The sequence below is a fragment of the Anopheles merus genome, chromosome 2R (genome assembly GCF_017562075.2).
Source record: "Anopheles merus strain MAF chromosome 2R, AmerM5.1, whole genome shotgun sequence".
Classification (NCBI taxonomy): Eukaryota; Metazoa; Arthropoda; class Insecta; order Diptera; family Culicidae; genus Anopheles; species Anopheles merus.
The window spans coordinates 55,738,384-55,757,857 of NC_054082.1; the positions used below are offsets into that span (position 1 = coordinate 55,738,384).

At 37.9% G+C, this 19,474-nt stretch overlaps 3 protein-coding genes across 5 annotated transcripts; 2 read left to right on the forward strand and 1 right to left on the reverse strand.

Moving 5' to 3' along the window:
• Positions 1-279: 279 nt before the first annotated feature.
• On the forward strand, positions 280-1,056 carry LOC121588708 (dolichol-phosphate mannosyltransferase subunit 3). 3 transcript variants are annotated; one of them, XM_041906981.1, is made up of 3 exons: positions 280-507; positions 568-802; positions 875-1,056. In XM_041906981.1, the coding sequence occupies exons 2-3, from the start codon at positions 653-655 to the stop codon at positions 1,007-1,009; spliced, it is 285 nt and encodes a 94-aa protein (XP_041762915.1). In that variant the 5' UTR covers positions 280-507; positions 568-652; the 3' UTR covers positions 1,010-1,056. The 3 variants fall into 3 exon arrangements, with proteins under 3 accessions (XP_041762915.1, XP_041762914.1, XP_041762916.1); XM_041906980.1 differs by having other exon boundaries at positions 592-802; XM_041906982.1 differs by having other exon boundaries at positions 280-463; positions 592-802.
• A 1,470-nt stretch (positions 1,057-2,526) lies between these two features.
• On the forward strand, positions 2,527-5,969 carry LOC121603432 (GILT-like protein 1). Its single transcript, XM_041932108.1, has 3 exons — positions 2,527-2,865; positions 5,000-5,488; positions 5,567-5,969. Exons 1-3 carry the CDS (start codon positions 2,803-2,805, stop codon positions 5,738-5,740), a joined length of 726 nt encoding a protein of 241 aa, XP_041788042.1. The 5' UTR covers positions 2,527-2,802; the 3' UTR covers positions 5,741-5,969.
• LOC121600366 (trypsin-like) lies at positions 5,835-8,175 on the reverse strand. The gene is made up of 5 exons (XM_041928884.1): positions 8,160-8,175; positions 7,498-7,551; positions 7,055-7,303; positions 6,250-6,821; positions 5,835-6,163 (listed from the first exon to the last, which is right to left on the reverse strand). The coding sequence occupies exons 1-5, from the start codon at positions 8,173-8,175 to the stop codon at positions 5,984-5,986; spliced, it is 1,071 nt and encodes a 356-aa protein (XP_041784818.1). The 3' UTR covers positions 5,835-5,983.
• Positions 8,176-19,474: the final 11,299 nt, after the last annotated feature.

Consider the following 19,474-nt stretch of genomic DNA (forward strand, 5'->3'; position numbering starts at 1 on the left):
GAATGAGTAACTTTTTCAAGCTGATCACCAACCAAATTATAATAAGATCATCTTTACATTCGTACGACTATGATTCTCTGTACGATTGCTGCTTTCTTTTGGATTCGAGGATATACGAATCTCGAAACTTAGAAGTATTCTTGTTGTTAAAAATGATCATATAACAACGGTCATTTTAAACAGCCTCATATATCCCAGCGAAAAGGCCCATTGGCTTTCGTTTGGCGTTTGACAGGAAGATGTCTTAAAAAGAGACAAACTCATGTTTGCCGGTTTCGCTTTCTCTTTCGTTAGTTTGTACGTCATCTGTGCCGTCGTATTTTATAAGCTCGTATTATTTTCCCTTTTTTAACAACATTAACATTGTAAACATTCCAAAAGAACTAATAACACAAATTTGGGTGCTAAATAGTGATAACAGTTCTGTAGATTGTGTTGTTATAAACGATACATTTAACATTTCGTAAGTTTGTTGACTAATTAGTTCACAGCTAATGTTTCTTATAGGTAATATTCTTTCCCGCAAGATTTACATCGCAACACTCATTTTGGGTAACACATTTTTAGACTTTTGCTTGACGCTTTTTACAGAATAATCTCATCGAGCTATCGAACTTTGAAGAGTGACTCTCTTCGCGCCTATTAAGACAAAATGACGAAACTGTTCGAATGGTTTATGGCTGCAGCCTGTTTTTTCAGTGTTTATTTTGCTATTGTTCTTCGTCAAGTGAAACATCCACTGTTGGATGAGTACATGCTGGAAATTCAACTTTCGCCCCTATTTTTGGTACTGTTATTTGGTGTAAGTTAGAGCAACTGTCTAGCTTAGCGATGGTAGCATCTTCTCACTTCTACTTTGTTCATATACTTGCAGATCTTCTCTGCCACGGTGGTGTTGTATCGCACCTTCACCTTCAACAACTGTGAAGAAGCTGCCAAAGAACTGATGGAGCAGATTAAAGAGGCAAAGGCGGATTTACGAAGCAAAGGACTGGTTTTGAGTGATTAGCTTTATCGTGCGAATGTGTTTTTTGTAAATAAAATCTTTAAAACGAACTATTATGGCTGTATTTGTTTGTTATAACAGGCCAAGGTTTGTTATGCGGAATTAGAAATTATAATTACTCTTCTGCATGCGTGTTTAGTGATTAGTTACTTTTAAAAAACTAGCGTGCTTTATTTGTTAATCTGGACTGGAATTTCCATCGCATTTCCTTTGTTTCGCGAAAATTAACATGAACATAGTTACACGTCTTTCTTATTATTAACATACCATGACTAATAACGGTATGGTTAAGATTTGTTTGTAGATGAGACAAATTCGAGCATTTTGTTTAGTATTATGTTGAATTGAAGTTGTTCGGAAAATTTAAAATATTCGATGTCATATGATGGGCCCATTGCACACGCAATACATCCTTACCCAATGCCTATCATCAAATTTTGGATGCAGCTGTTGAAACAATATCATGACGAGTATGGTTTTTTCTTCGCTTGTTTTCCCACTTCTGTGAAGTTTGTCCGTTTAAAATTTGTTCTCCCCACATGTGTCCCAGAATGTTACCGTTGAACTTTAAATTGAACATTCTTAAGGGCTTTGTCATGCACACGGCGTTGCAAGAATGTGATTATGCAAATACCGGTTCTTTTTATTGTCCGTAGCTTTGTTGTGTTTGTGCAACTTAACAAAATGGTAGCATATTGCAATGTCGCCTCACCAAGCGCAGTCTCATATTGAACATGTATATTAGCCGTCGCAACAAATGCTTAGCATTTAATTGCAGTGCAATTAGTAAAACATCAATTTCGAAAAAAATATTTCTTTTTCTTCGACTTTGTTGCTCTCCGAGAGCGGTACAAAAAAAAAAAGAAATAGAAAAATATTACTAAAATATTACAAACAATCCCAAAATAACAAAATACCATGTATCAATCGCGAGTTACATGATCCTTCAGCTTGAATCCGCAACTGGGAGCTTTTTGCCTTTGCCGCTTGAAACTGTTTGCATTTTTAAACGACGAATGGCACCTGCAGGCTAATGAATAATTGGATGAGTAAACAAATGATGAGTAATAGTGTACTGCACCATTTACCACATCGGATACAGGTGTAAATAGTGTGCTTGTGAAAGTGTTTGTATAACAACCGGTTCGGTTTTTCTCAAATATGTATTGATCGGTAGCGTGCCCTAGCAGCACAAAAAAAAAACAAAATTCTACAAATGTTTCCCCAATCCACCGGATTCGCCAATCCGTCGCGATACGTGAGTTTGTACGTTAACAGTCACAATATGATGACTTTAAAATTCTCCATAAAAAAAAAAACGTTATTGCTTTAGAATTCCGAACAAAACAGGTCCACGAGACCGCCGCTATTTACGCATGTACCAAAACGAGAGAAGCATCGTTACAATGGTTGGAGCAAACGTGCCTACTCACTCTTCCACACGGGTCGATTGTGTGCGGGTATGCTGGACACACACGGAGCCACCTTTGAAAGGTTTAATGTGTTTCCACACCGCAGCGATCCATGCCTGGGCGGTTAGTCATTGTGCGACGTTTGTAACGAGTGGAAGCTACTCTCATAAGCGCGATCTCGGAGAGCGTTGTACCAGCGTGTATCAAGCCGAATAGCCCTGCCTTCCTTGAAAGATCTCGAAAGATCGCGTTCGTTAAAAAGAATCTTCGTTTGGTATCGTAACTCGTTTTCGGGGTACGGCCGTTAGGTTGTCGGGAGTGAGAGTTTGTTGAACCGTTGTTAATCTGTTGCCGCGTATTCCAACATAACCGCCATTGTTCAGGATGCTGTTCAAAAGCTTGCTTCTGCTGAGCGTGTATGCCGTCGCCTGTTATGGCCAATCAAAAGTAGGTAGTTTTCCAGCCTCGGCTTGCATTCATTAGCGCGGACGTATCGCGCGATCGTGCGAAGATCATCGATCGTTGAGGAAGACAGCAATAATGGTTTGCACTCTGTGTGACCTCTGTCGACACATACACATACACACGTTGTATCAAATACGATAAAAAAGGGGAAGAGTTCAGCGACGCGCGACCCAACTGTATGAACGCAGCAGCCACAGCAAAGCGTCCAACAACATATACCTAGTTTAAGGTGTGGCCAGCACCATCGCGTACGGCGTGGAAAGTGGTTTTCTTCTTTTACCATGAGTGCAGGTCTCTGCCAGACAGAGTATGTTTGTATGTATGTGTGTACCTCTGTTTGCTGCTGTTGCTTTTTTAAATACACGACGGACCGGAAACCCAAGCTCGATCCGGTCGTTTTAGGGGCAAAAAGGGAAACAAAAACACAACTATCCAGCTATCAGACCGAACGTTATGGTTCTGAAAATGCATCGGAACCAACAACCGCTCAAATCAATTTCACCCCAATGCATTCCTATTTACATGAATGAACGCGACAAAAATACGCCACTAAAAAACCGTCCATAGATAAATTATGAACCTGTTGTTTTTAATAAGCAAAACTCGGGTACAGCCCGAAAAACAAACTAGGCCGCGCCGGCACGTTGAAGCGACCTTAATGCACTGCAGCAGTGATTGTTTGTAACGGTTAGAAGTATTTGTTGCTGACGTCGTAGCTGTACATAGCATTTCGTGCCGTGGTGTAACCCGTTTCTCTCCCTAGCCCATTTAGCAATGGCTTTAAGCCGGGAGCACAAAAGCAACAGAATGCAAAAAAAACGCGTCAACTAATTCCTCATCATTTATGGAGCAATAAGTTATGTTATTTTTAAAGCTCCCCCATTTTTAAAGCGCCCCTTCGTATTGATCGTGCATACATTGGCGGGTTGCGTGTAAAGTGTTCATACGCAAGACAGAAGTAGGCAACACAAGGTTGAGAAATGAAGGTTGTTTCGCTGTCAAGGTCAAGAAAGCTCCACACACATCTCCATGCCAACTAAAATACACCGAAAAAAATTTGGTGCTAGAACCAAAGCACGCGCACTTCCCGTACACAAAGCTTTCTTAGTTTGTTCTTACAAGTTTTATGTTTACAGACGGGCGAAGAAAGTAAAATGCATTACAATAAATTGGACATTTTTCGTTATTTTTTCCTCGTTGCAAAGTAATCAAAAGGCAATAAAAAATGATTACACTGTTTAAAATGCTTTTTGACCATTTCGATTCTATGAAGGAGTAAGAGCGATATCATTATCATCTAACTCTCTGGCCCGGTCAGATATTTTTAAACTTCCAAGTTTATCGATTTTAGTATTTTTAAATAAAAAGTTAAAGTTATAGTTAGTCGCCGGTTATTAATTGTCTCGAAAAAAACATTCCTGCATCTTTTGGATTGTTTTTTTGTATATATATTGGATTGACAACTAAACAATGTGTTTGTTAGATAACACAATTGCAATATGATTAAAAAAAACATAACAATTGAGTCCCATTACAACGTTCTCTCTAAGCAATACGACCTTTTCGGACCGTTCCTCCTGAAAAAAATCAACGTTCTCTCACTGCTGATAAATTCCATTGAATCTGGTGAGGCCCATCTTGAAGAATGCATTTGTTTGCATTGGCATGTGACATGCGTCGTATATTTTGCAAAATTCAGTTATGCGAACCTTCGATGATTCAGCCGTATTAAAAAAGTGTTCGAAGAGTGCCGTACCTATAATTACCATGACATCACGGGGTACTTCAAGAGGAACTTTTGAGTTAGCAAAGGTCTTGAGAAGGTCATCGACATCATTATGAACGTAGCATTTCCATGAAGACGGAACGCCATATACAGAGGTGTACTGTAATATAAAACACATAGGTCTGCGCGATCTAAAGTAATGTCAACGATTTGAACCGGGAACGTGACTCGCACGTCTATCGCGGCGGGGAATGAACATAGGCCTGTACCTTATTATTTTGCGATCGTTCCCGAAGTTTCGTAACACGGGCGGTAACCGTGAAAAGCCATTCGCATGGCGATTGCTAATGACTGTGTAGTTGCTTAATCAAATGTTTGTTCAACCTGCAGGTGCCCGTATACGTGTACTACGAATCGCTCTGCCCGGATAGTGCTCGGTTTATCAACGAACAGCTGTATCCGGTGGCGAAGGAGCTCAAAAAGAATCTAGAGCTGCATCTGGTGCCCTTCGGCAAGTCGTCCTATACGACGCAAGGCTCGGATGTGATGTTTACCTGCCATCATGGCGAAAACGAGTGTTACGGCAACAAGGTGCACGCATGTGCGATCCAACATATCCAGGGTAACTCGTATCAGCCGAACATTTCCAAGGAAGACCTCACCCTCGACTACGTCAACTGTTTGATGCACCGTGCCCAGCTGAAGGACGGTGCATTCCCCACGAAGCGCTGTGCCGATGAGGTGAAAATAGACCAGTGGCAAGCTATCATGGATTGTGCCAACAGCACTGAAGGAAGCCAGCTGCTGAAGCAACACGGCGATGTGACTAACAAGCTGCAGTCGCCGCTAAAAAGTGTTCCTACCGTCGCCTTTAAGCAGGTGTGTATTTTTCTGTTGCTCTACACAAACTAATGTCGACAAGAACATGTTTTATTCATGATTTTCCTCCTCTTTCAGACTTACGATGATGAGCTGCAGAAACTGTCTGTGAGCAGCTTCCGTCACGCGCTATGCAAAAACCTGAGCCCACAGCCCGTCGAGTGTCTCGATCTTCCGTCCACTGGCTCAGCCATTAGCTCGCTCGGTATGATCGTTACTGTGGTCGCTGTTCTCATCTCTAGACTGCTCTAAGCAGAACTCCGTCCAGTGGGGGTATTGAATCTTACTCTTCTAAAGAACACTTATTAGTATTGTAGGATAAAACAAGTCAGAATATCTTCTTTTATTGGTGACATATTACAAAGAACACTCATCGATTCCAGGATGTGCGTACATTCATAAACTCCGTCCAACACAATGCACATGCCTGTAGATGTCTTATGAATATGCTATTTTAAAAATAAAGTCTGTTTGACTCGAAGTGTTCCGTGATCCTTAGCTACATAAACAGGAATCCTTAATGTTACGATTAATCCAATACAGATACTGACTGACACGCGTGTACACTCCAGGATAGTTCTTCTGAGCACAGGCACGTCCCCACGAAACAACTCCGACTAGCTCATAATGATTTGATTTAGTGTTCAGTACCTGCAGTGGTCCTCCACTGTCGCCCTGTTGTCAGCAGAAAAGAAAGAAAACATATACTTCAATGGCAAACAAACAAACAAACAAAAATATCACTTTCAATATCATTATACCTGACAGGAATCTTTGCCTCCCTCTAGATATCCGGCGCAGAGCATCTTGTTCGTTATCTGAAACGCCCAATACCCAGCACGGCGACACTCACGGTTGGTTAAGATTGGAACTTCGGTTTGCATCAATGTCCCCGATAGTCCACCACCCGCTTTCGTCCTACCCCATCCAGTAACTATGCCCCTACTACCCTCATACATTTCTGTGGCCTGTGGCAGGCAAATGGGCATCACACGATCGTTGATCGCCACCGGGTATGTGAGCTCGAGCAGCGCTATATCGTTGTTATTGTTGAAGGCATTGTACCAGTTTGTCAGGATTCGCTTCACGCTTCGCTCGATGGATGTGGCGATCGGTTTGCTACGATCGTTTATGCCAAACTGCACGCGAAACAGCCCCCGATCTGGTTTGGTTGTACAATGGGCTGCCGTTATGACGTATCGATCCGAAAGCAAGGAACCACCGCAACAAAACTTATTGTCGTAGTACAGGGCAGCCATCCAAGAGAAGCTATTGTCCTCCACAGGTATGCCACCCACTATTCGTTCGTTTATTGGTTCCACCGAACCACACTCTGTAGTGGAAAGAGCATTGAGATGTTTGTAAGATTTTCTTTTGGTTTTCATTTATAATTCTGATTCAAACCTAATTTAAACATGGCGTAGCTACGTGAATAAGATTTACTTTTTTATAATTATATGCATATTCTAATTGCACCAATTCTAAATAATTTGTTTTATTACACATATTTTTTGTGAAATTGAGAGAGATAGTAAACAATGGAAACAATAAACTACTCGTACTCACTGCATGGAGTGCAATTTTGTGACGGTCCCGAGGAATCACTGGCAAAAACAGGAGCACCGATGACACCCGTAATCCAGTCGATAATTGGTCGAGCACGATTTATCTCGAAGTATTCCGGGCGCACAGTGACGAAGTTGACGAAGCGCTCCTCCTCTATCTCGTACTCGTTCGACACATAATCTTCCGGTAGCGTTGGGGCCGTTCTATCCTCATAACGGTGTCTATTCCAATTTCTTAAGCCACATATCACTTTGATGGAAAGTAAAACAACGACTAAACACATCAATCGTTCATTCATAGTTAAATTTGATACGGAAATTAAGCACTATGGTAGACTTTTACAGCAGGTATAGCGTGTTAAAGAGTAGCTTTAATTTTGGAATATCATTTGCTCATCAAATTAACGTTAAATATACTTTAAACAACACAGTCAATCACAGTACCGTCAGATTCGTTTGCACAAGAGCAGCGAAAATTGACGAAACAGTCGCTCAGATCTCGAGATCAAGCGATCACTAATATTCGGTGTCATATTCCGAGCTCGTATACGCCATACAGCCCATGGACGATGATCCATCCCGTCTTCGCCACCTAACGGGATCAAGATGAGCGAATATATTCAAAAATCTGACGTCGATGATTTCGACCCAAGCGCTTCGAAATGGGTTATTCTATTGACCAGTCTTCAGCATCTCTTTCTTTCTCATTTAGACTGGACGCTATCTATTTGCCGTTTACGGTGTTTGTGACTTTCACTACCGATGAGAGACACTGAAGCCCGCATGTCGATTCGAACGTTGAGCGTTTCATGGCGCTTGAGCACTGCTTGGGAGGAGAGACAGGTTTTGCACATTGATGACGAATGAAGAGAAAGCGAAACAAGAGCATTCACTGCAGCTCGGGTTTAACACGTGCAGAAGTATATGTCGCATAATAACGAGACTCGTCGAGGGGAAGTCTTTTTTTAAATGATAAAACGATTAGATAATCATTAATACATTATGGATAACTACACTTATAAATCAAATAATAAAATGAAAGTTGAATAATTCCAATGTTGTTATTTGATTCATATCAGTAGCACAATTATAATACTCTAGCTTACTTAAGCTTAGTTCCATAGCTTCAATTTTGTTGTTTCCTATCATAAGTATAACTCAATACTGCGGGGAAAAAAACAATACATAAAACATAAATCCATTTTTATATGCTTATTAGTTAACAAAAAAAAATCGTCAGAAAATAAATTGAAAAAATATGAATATTTCTTACAAATAGAACAATTTTAAAAATTATGCTCTTTTCGGCGTAAATGCATAAAACAGTGTTTAAATACCGGTGACATTTTATGGTGATAGTTTTTTCTTTGTACAAAATACACAATTGGGTGCAAAATAGAACATTTCTTCGAATTCCAAGCGTCCGATGAGCAAAACATGTGATAACATTTCTTTTTTATTATTAACTTTATCCTATCCTAGAGATCCTCCTTTCATCATTGCAATCGTATGACGGTGTTAATTTATGAGATCATGAAGAGTTCATCACATGAGATGATTTAATTTATTAAGTTGTTTTTTATGTTACTTTCAACAACAAACAAACGAAAACTAAACATACACAATAAATTAGTTTAATAAAATGGGTACATAGTTTCTACTTCCTAACCTAATACCTAATTCCTAATTGTACAATCTTTCCCCGAGTTACGCGACACTCTAGTTACGTGAATTTTTATTTTTGAAAGTTTAGATGTCAAATCAGTACAATTTTCTCCATCAATTGTCAAATGAAAAATAATTTGAAATTTTTTCCAAAAATTCCAAAAATCACTAAAAAGACAGAAATAACCGAACTTTCTACACCAATTGCAGCAAATAATTAATAAATTACATTAATGAACTAAATTCAATAAAAAATGATGATTAATCAAGTATATTTTGGCTGTAAACCTGATATACGCGAAAATCCAAGTTACTCTGGGAAAGACTGTACCTAATTTTGTACAATAAGTAAATTAGAAAAGCAGTACACTATTTTTTTTTAATATTGAAACTATCTCATCATTTAAGACTTTTTTTTTAATGTAGAACATAGAACATTACTTTACATTGGTTTATAAAAACCATTACATTGGTTTATAAAACTGCGGTCCGCGGCCTTCGAGTGCCTTTAATGCGGGTTGCAATGACTTTGCTAAGATTTTAAAAAATGTTTCTTATTACTTTTTAGGATCAAAATTTAATGTTGGCTAAAAAAACTAAGATCAAACATCAATAAAAACAAAGTTAGGATTAGCAAGTGTTTTCTCATTGATTCGATATTGAAACGTACACATCGATTTTTAGATAATGTAACGATTAAATGTCCTCTACAACAGTATTTGTGATGCGGTCTGTGAACTGAAAAGTTTGAAAACCCTTACTATAGTATGTTGATGTTGCATATTTTAAGTTAGCCGTAATATTCCTGAAAAGCTGTGCGAAATAAAAATAGCACCAGTTGAATTTTTGATATCTTTTTAACTGTAACGTATTACACAATGGGCATTCTAGGAATGAATCACACATTGATTGATATTGGTTTCTATAATTGTATATTGATTTGAATATACCATTTGATTTGAATTTGATATGTTTACTGGAAAAAATGTACACTTTTGTGTATCTCGCATTTTTCTTCAATCCTCATTTTACTTGTGCTGTCAAAAATTCAGACTTATGATTTAATCTCAAACGCATTAAAAAAATCTAAAATGAAAAAAATGCATTCAAACCTGTTTGGAGCGCGCGCCTCTGCTATAATAAATTGTTCACCTGCACTACCGCACAAACCAAAAAGCGCCCTATACTTGGTGTTGCGGCGTGTTCGGAATTTTATATTAAAAAAAACCGTACTATTTTGCACGTATTTCACATTTTGTAACAACATATTTAGAAACCGCAACATATTTTTTGTATCCGCCGAAAGTCTAAGCGTTATTGACAAAATCAAATGAACAACAAATTAACTAACCGGCTTCGAAGCGGTGCTGAGTGCAGTTGAAAGTGTGAAACATTAAACTAAGATCAATCAATTGACAATATTGATTGGATTCATATTTTGATTTTTTAATATTTAGTTTTATTAATAAATGTCGATCGAGTTAAAATAGTGGTCTAAAGCATTATTTTCTTTTCCTTTTTAAATAAAGAATTGTTTATGATTGTTTAAGGGCGCTATGCGCACTTGGAAAATTGATGATATTTTTTTTATTTAACAATTGTATCAGTTTTCGGCAGTGTGTCTGTTTTCGGAAGGGTAACTAAAAACGAGAAATTATGCAAAAAACACAACCATTGTCTGAAAATATAACTTTGGAATAAAAATATGCTTATTTTTTATTCATATACAAAGTTTTACAACATTTCCTTGGGTATTTGCAAAAATATCAAATAAATTGTAACATTAACATTTTTCGGCAGATTTGCTGTCAGCCAATAGTTCAGCAGGATTTATGTTTACGAGAACCAGAACAGTAAAAATGTGGGTTTTATGAAAGATTGTACGATTGCATAATTTATTTTGACTTGTTTGGAATTTAAAAATCACGAAAAACAAGTTATTTTTCACTGCCGAAAATAGGTACACGGTAAATGTTGATTTTTGATAGTTCAATGCTGTGGGTGAGAGAGAGAGAGAGAGAGAGAGAGAGAGAGAGAGAGAGAGAGAGAGAGAGAGAGAGAGAGAGAGAGAGAGAGCATATTGTAAATAAAATCACTTAATGGTCTGTAATGATTATCTCCAAAATATTCAATAACTTCGAATACACTTGAAAAAACATGCAAAACAAATACGATGTAATATCTTCTTTTCTGAGTTTTTAAGGTTTATTTATTGCATCAGCTTCTCAATACATACTAGCGAAAATCATCTCCTCCCATCCCCTCAGGTCCTCATACATTTTCCTGTATGACGTTCATCAGAAGTTTCGCACGCGGCCCGCAACTGGTCGGCTTGGGTAGGTGGGTTTGTTTTAGGCGGGTCCGAGGCTCTTTTTTTAGCATAATGCGGACTGTGCAAATCAACATCAATCAACAAATCTGGTCAGCTACTGTTGTTGCACAGCTACAAAGAAACCTTGTTTTATGCAGTATGGTCGTTGGTCGTATGGTTTAAGATCTAAGATGTCTTTATTTGTTAGTAATATTTATTCTTTTATCCGAACAGATGTGTTCGTATTGGTGTTTATCTTACACGCCTTGGTTTATGTGTGTAATGAAGTCGTACAAGAGAAATGTCGCATTGATTTGATGATCGATACTTAATCCGTTCGTATATTGTTTATTATTATATTATGCCTGAGAAGGAACGCTCTTTTGCATGGTTGGATTTTTAATTTTGCTAATGTTGTTTATGTTGATCATGGTTTGATCGTGAATTTTGCGCGGCGCTATATATGCTACTTAGTTCCAACTGTTTATGCTTACCCTTTATCGCGTCGGTACTGCCGCGTTGTCAGCAATTATGCTGAAAATTCGAGAAATGCTACTTAGTTGCAGCTATTTACGTGTATTATGCTTGATCTTCGCGCTACATCGGGTGCTATATAGTTATGGATAAAGCGATACCAAATTTTATTATTCGTTTGATCTGAAGACAAGCACCTCTTATTTGAAACTAACCCGCCGTCAGCTTACTTTTTTGTTTATTTTTATAGAGACTTTGAGCCAATTGACCTCATTCGCCTCTTTAAATCGGCTGATTAATTCTAAGCTTAAAATCTTACATTCTTCTTTGCAAGCCATGTGTGGCTTGCAAAATAGCTAATACCGGGTAGTCTTGGTTTACTTAAAGCTATTACCTGTTGATTTTATTGAAAAAATGTCTGTCATAAATGTGGTTTTGGTTAGAGTTGTTTATAAAGATTAGTGTTACGGAGAAGTTTTAAAAGTTTACGTTGGCAATCGCTGTCTGGTCTGTCGATGCTGTGGTCCAATTTGCAGGTGATGCGTTCCGGAGTGTATCCGTGGCATTCGGTTACGATTTGGCGGACGGTGATGTCGACGCCACAGAAACTGCATAGTGGTGGGCTGGATTTTTGCAATAAAAAGGTGTGGGTGAGCAGGGCGTGTCCTATCCGAAGTCGTGATAGGATTCTCTGGTCTTGGTGGATGGTCTTTCCATGGTGGTGTTGTGGTATTGATGGTTCTCAGGAAATAGCAGCCGCTGCTAACCCAATAACAACTATTCCAGCTATTGACGATGATGGTTTTGCTAAGCCGAATGAAGTCACGGCGTGGAAGAGTGTTATGGCAGCAGGCCGGGTTATTACGTCCTGTGTTGGCTAGTCGGTCTGCTATTTCGTTTCTCTGGATACCTGTGTGACCAGGAATCCAGCAGAATGTGAGTTGAGGTGAATTTAATATATTGCAGAGTTGTTGGATGTTCAGCTCGCGGGTGGTTCCAGATTCAAGTGCTTTGCACACTTTGCACTGTCAGTAAAGATCACGTTGCGTTTGTCTCTGCGTAGGCCTACATCAGCAGCAATAACCAGGGCTATTGCTTCTGCGGTGAAGATTGAGGTGTGGTCTGGTAGCCGGATAGCGGTATTGTCGATGCTGGAGTAGATTCCACAGCCAGTAGAATCATTTTGTACTGATGATCCGTCAGAGATGGTGGTTATGGTATTTTTGCTGGTATGGTAGCTAAGTCACGGTTTGCAATGACACTATTGCAACCAGCCCGAAGCTGATTTTTTTATGGTCCTGTATATTTGTGGTGGGCGGCAGTACCACGGGCGACTACCGATTTGGATGAGTTTGGTGACTGGGGGGAGTGTTTGTTGTGTTAGCGTGGTGCAATCGGCGTTTTCCCTTTGGATACGGGCATTCGTCATTCATTCGATCATTCGTCCTGCTACTACTATCTTCCATCCGTTGTGATGTGGTCCAAGGGTTGAAGTCCGCATTCACACAGAAGTGATGCTACGGGGCTCGTGACGAAAGCCCCAGTAGCACTGCGGATGGCGGTATGGTAGAGTGGTGCGATTTGTTTTTGGAAATTTTCCCGTTGTCGAGAGACTCTTTCGATGCCTTAGTGTAGTTTTGGTAGAAACCAGCTATTGATGATTTAAAGTTGTGTTTGGCGGAGAGCGCGATGTTGACCGGTACCAAGCATTCTGAAAACATTAATACGGTTCTTCGCTTCTCTTTTGACCCGTGTAGTGTGTGTTTTAAACGTTAAGTGACGATCAAAAGTCACTCGCCGTCAGCGTCGTAGGATCAGCCGAGCACGCATCTAATGATGTCCACAACCACTATCACATTCCTGACGTGTCGCTCGACGAGGAAGGCAACTGTACACGCGTACATGTATGCTTAAAATCCTACAGTGCACCTTCGTGATGAACGTAGGCAATTCCCCAGCCAAGGGCAGGTGTGCCTCATGTACATATCTATATATGTGTATGGTTCGCATCGGAAGGAAGTAAACATTTATTATTTCATCATTTTCCTTGTACTGCGACATAGTGGCCGCGCACGTGCTCGCTAGCTCAAATTAGCAATGAAACAATCAAAGTAAAAAAAAAAGACGTTTTTAATGCACCAAAATAAAATTGCCTTAAAAACGTGAGGTTTATATCATTGCTCATTTCATTCAAACTTTAATTAAAATGGTACAAGAGAGTAATGTTGTTATTAAACCATGTTAGTAACGGTTACAGTTTAACTTTTGTTTTTAAACCATTTGCTACTTTAAATGCAGTCTCATTAAATAATTAAATTACAGTGTAGTAGTTGTGGTAGAGCGTTTAAAATCTCAAATGTACCGAACTCTACATAGACAGATTTTACTATCCTGTAATAAGTGAAATAGTCAAGTCACACACACCCAATTCAATAGTGGCAAAAGCTGGTCCAAACTAATAATGGTTATTGTGCTGGATTGTTTAGGATTTGAATAGTAAAGTCTAAATTTAAATCAATTGCCAGTGGTAGTAAGGTGGCCTATTTGATATTTGATTCGCTTTTCACTCGGATACTCCTCCTTCAGCAAAGATAGTTCTCGAGTATTTGAAATGTTGCATGTGTTCAAAGTTAAAATACTTACAATTATAGTTGTTACAATATGGCATTTTTTATTGTTTCTTTAGAAAACAAAAAGTTATTCCTAAAAATAATGATTCCTTAATAATGGTTCAAAGCGTGTTAAAATTATTTTTATTATTTTTTGGATAGTTGTAGTAAACATATATACAGTCAGTCCAAAAAGTATTCGTCTAGCTGAATATTTTACAGAAAAGGGCAAATTATGGCCGCAATACGTATGGGGCGATAAAAGTAATGATGAGGTTTGATAAAGAGACAATAGTGCAATAGCATTCAAAATGCATGAAAAACTAAAAAAAGTTGTTTAAAGGGCGCGCAAAAAGTATTCGTCCATCTAGGTTTTTAATTATTTACGCTGTAAAAACACTACGTAGACGTTAATTAAATTTATTATTATCAATCTACTGGTGAATTCCTTCTAAATTGATGCATTTATGTTGTTTCAATTGCACTTCAAGCGGTCAGAGAGGCACTAAAGGTGAGAGTGGAGCATGATGGCGAAAATCGTATCTTTGACTTATGCATAACCTATCCTACCCATTTTTGAAGGTTACAAAATGTGTGGGAGGCCTCGTTCCTTCATTTGATCAGAGTTAGGCCATATTTCTGACACTAACTGAGTGACAAACTGCCATGTAAGCAGCCATCCTTGACGGTTAATCTAACGAAAGTAGTGGTTTAATGTCCAAAAAATTAAATTTTACCAAGGAATCAGTGCATTTTGTGATGGCCAATAAAATCAGGAAAAGAGATGGGTCACATTTGGTTGATGGGTTATGCTGCATTTCATCGTAGCTGGTCATGTAATAGCTTGAATGAGTAATTTATTACAAACATATTTTGTTTGAATAATACCATACACAGAAAGTGGCCAAATCTGTTTAGGTGCATCAAATAATTCAGGAATTTATTCCAAATTAGACTCTACTAACATATCAAAACATGTTTAAATCGCCAAGGTCATACGGCCGACGTCTACCATAGCGAAAACAGCCTACTAAGATGCAGCAACAAAATCTCATGTAACGGTAGCATCATGAAGTCATGATAGGGCTCAGTGAGGTAAGGTGAGCTAGAAAAATGATTCAAAATGATAGGAGACGAGACGGGGAAACATATTAAGACAGGTTTTAAGTACTTTGAGTCCCAGTTCTGAAGAATTTTACTTAAAAATGTATTACATGTTTCAAGAACAGTCGAGCTGGAGAACATACAGAGCATTGTCATTTGCTCGAAACACCAAACCAGCTGAAACCAAACTGATTAAAATGATTTAGTAGACTCTCAATATGATATCAGTTGCCATTTTTTCAATTGAACTTGGCCACGTAGTCCGGAAATGCAATATTTATACCAGAAAATAATTGGAACAAGTCTTGTAGGATGAGTGGATCAAAAATACGCCTTTTTTAAAGTTCAAATGAGTTCTTGCGTTGTGCAAGTAGTCACCAATAGTTAGAAAAAGCAATAAGAAACAAGATCAGGACATTTTTTGATTCCATAACCTTTGTTTTCATACGCATATTACGCCAAAGGTCTGATGGACGAATACTTTTTGCGCGCCCCTTAAACGACTTTTTTTAGTTTTTTATGTATTTTGATTGCTATTGCACTATTTAAATGTTTATTTTTTAGCAAAACATGTGTATTGATGATCCCTTTATCAAACCTCATCATTACTATTACCACCCCATGCCTATTGCGGCCATAATTCGCGTTTTTCTGCAAAATATTCAGCTAGACGAATACTTTTTGGACTGACTGTAAAGTGTTCGGAAATGCATACTAATTAAAAAAAGAACAATTTAAAAAGACGTTTTTAGGACAAATTTTGGTTTTGATTTAAGTGCATTGAAACGTGTTTTTAAATTGTTTTTATTTTATTTTTTTAGTAAAGCTTGAGTAGTTTCGAATGATTCTTTCTTAATTTGATTTATTCTACTGCACGTATTAACAGACATTGTACCCGGACGTCACATTTATTATTTTCTTAACATGGCTACTTGGATCATTTTAAGTACATTAACCCTTTCACGACGAAGGGAAATATTGTTCCCTTATACAAAAGTCGTTATCGCTTCATAAATTATTATTGAAACGATATTGTTATGGACATTATGGCAAAATAATACGTATTTCGATGATGGCAAATCTATCTCTGGACGAATACGACATAAAACGACATAATTTCGAAGTATTCTCTTACTTTTTACTAACAATGGCGTTTTATTGGCATAATTAGTCTTCGAAGTCTTATGGTCGTGAAAGAGTTAAACATAAACAGCAAACGACGACAAAATTCATCCTAGCAACAAATAGAAACAGGGAAGAGTGCAATCTAGAGCGTAAGGTGCATTTGGGAGAGATGGTGAGAATAATGCTCGCAAAACACGGCGATGTAACGACGATTACATTTCCATAGCCAAAAGTAAGCAACTTCAATAAAAAAAATGTAACAATAATAAAAATAATAAAACAGTAAAAATTTATCTTCCATAACTGTAACCGTTGCGGAATATTGTGCCGAGCCTTGGACTCGTGAGGGCAATTGAGCCATAGGAATCTATTATTTATTTTGTACCGTAATAAGTTTAAATTATAAGCAATAAATGTTTGGAATGCACACATCTTATCCAAATCATATGCATGAGTATATGGTGATCGGATTTTTGCGAGCGTGTCACTCTGTTTTGAACTCTTCCAAAATATATATTTTATTAATTTTTAGTTTAAAGATATTCTTATGAAATGAAATGATACAAACCAAAATCTACCCAATGAATGAAAATCATTCCTAAGTATTATGGAAACACTACATTTGATGATAATGAATAATTGCCACACGTGAACAAGTAACAGCAAAAACATTTACGGTAATTATGAATGCACTAGTATTAGTTTCCCTATTTAAAAGGTTTTCACAAATAACGCATGATTAAGGTACCTCTTATGTATCTTATTATAAAATAATTTATCATCTATAGTTTGTATTTTTTATAAAACAATCACTTCACAAACATTCCTAAGCAAACGTGTTAATTGCATTGTTAGTGTTAGAATGTGTATTTTAGAAACTTAAAATTTTTTAAACTTTATACATCATTTATATTGTTGTAGATGAATCATTTTCATATGCAAAATTGTGACATGTCTTGAAAACTAGTTGGTTACGATAATTTGCAAAAAACGTAAAAAAATCAGATTGAACAAAAAACAATAATCAATTATTTATTTTGCTTCCAAAACAAAAGAAGAAATTATTGTAAAACTCAATTGAATGGTGGATTGATAAAAAAATAATTTTGTCATTATCAACTTTATATTAACTAATATTAACTACTACTTAAAGGAAATAAAAAACCATAATTGTTGGCCTACCTGTGGGTGCAAACTTTCGTTTTAAAAAGCTCCTTACGAAGGACAAAGTCTCTGCATAGGGAAATTGAGTGGGTGTTGATTGATGATACCACACATTCCATTGAATGTGTTTTTCCTTCCTTCAAGCTAACATTTAATTTAATTGTTTTAAATATGTTTTTTTTCTTCTGCGAGAAAGATATGCTTACGGGGCGGGCATAAACAGTTCATAATGAATAGGTTCATTGTGTACCGGTTTCTAAGAAAATGCTGGGAACATCTTATGCATCTTTCGCTGTACATATGGAGCTATTGAGAATCATAACCGCGGAACAGACAATTCACTTGCTGTGCAATGGCAAGGAGTTTAGAAATGCGAGTATAATGTTTTACTATACCGCAGCAGTACAGAGCAATCATTTGAACCGAGACCAATCTCAGGCAATTCGTTTTACTCGGTGCGTTTCGTTGCACACAATCAGTAGCGCCAAGCTGTGCCTACACTTTCGTTTAGAGTTTCCGCTAAAACTCATGATATACCATATTGTCAATTTTCAACCCATCCTTAACCTGTGTAGGAAACGATAAGGACTATCCCTGTTTCTTCTGATTTTTGGAGCTTGCTTGCAAGGATCAGTGTGTTTCAATATTAGGTTTGTGTCATTCGTCAATTCAATTCCGTATCATATGTATTTTGGGGCTAAAAACACCGTGGATGGTGGTTTGGTTCGTTTATCTAACCAATCAAAACCATCGATCATACGTCGGCGCTATCTATAGTTTACGTTTCCTAGCAACTACAGCCACGCTAACACACGCGGCTCTTGACTCCACCGGTCGAACATCACGTTCCACAGTTTAATAATGCTTGACCACGTGCAGCGCTTCGATTATGCGCTACAACCAAAAAACTCGTGCTCCCGAAATAATAATGTAGGCAAAAAGTTAATCAAAAAGCTGGCCTCAACATATCAAAACCCCATAAGTCATCGCACTGCTACCGTCTCTCATCCTCGTACTATTGTGTGCTATTGTCGCAATATGCGATGGCACCTACACCGAGACACCTTCCGAGATGCTCCACAATTAAGTGATTCTATGCGCGAACGATTGTCGCTCACACTCGAACAATCTGTTAGCAACAGGGTGGTGTTGTATGCTGGACGGCTGACGTAGACCATTTTCGGGAGAAACGACAACACAAACGGGTAGGGCAGTTCAAGTGGTTTGTTGTTTTGTTGCTGTTGGGTGGGCGATGAAGGGGTCTTTTCTATTCCGGAAGTTACATAGCATGTTGAGGCAGAGTGTGATAACAAATTACGAGCGAGTACAACGCTTTATTTATTATTATGCGTTCTATATTGGTGGGATAGTTGCAATCAGCTGCAATACAAGTATATTTTTTAATGAAATTTATCTTTTTAAAGTAATTTGCTGGTCAAATAATTAAACGCTTGAACTGAACCTGATACTTGAAATCGCTATCCTCGAAAGAAACATTTTGCTGTGCATTTTAGTGAAACTATCCAGTCAAATTTTAACCACCACAATATGCTTTAGTCCTTGAATGGGGTCGTTTCACGCCCGTGAAACTTTATGTTCAGAGTTAACCATAGTTTCATAAAGCGCTTGGTATGTTGTGTATACATGCAAAGAAACTTCAAAATTACATGACGCATGCTTGCAGTTTAGTGTTTATCTTCATTATTAACACAGCCTAATAATACCGTGGTAGAAAGCTCCCATTTTTCTTTTGTTCTTCTTTGCCAGCCAAGATCATGAAGCTTTTGCATGCAGCCTATCCAGTAAGTTAATGCACAGTTTATACCAGTGCACAAAGAGTTGAGGTTTTTAGAGCAGCTTTAATTAGCTCTAGAAATTGTCTATTTCGTGGCAATGATTTTTACCTTATAAAAGCTTTGGATTGTTTGTATTTTTAATAGCTAAATTACTATCATTTTTTATCTTGGTC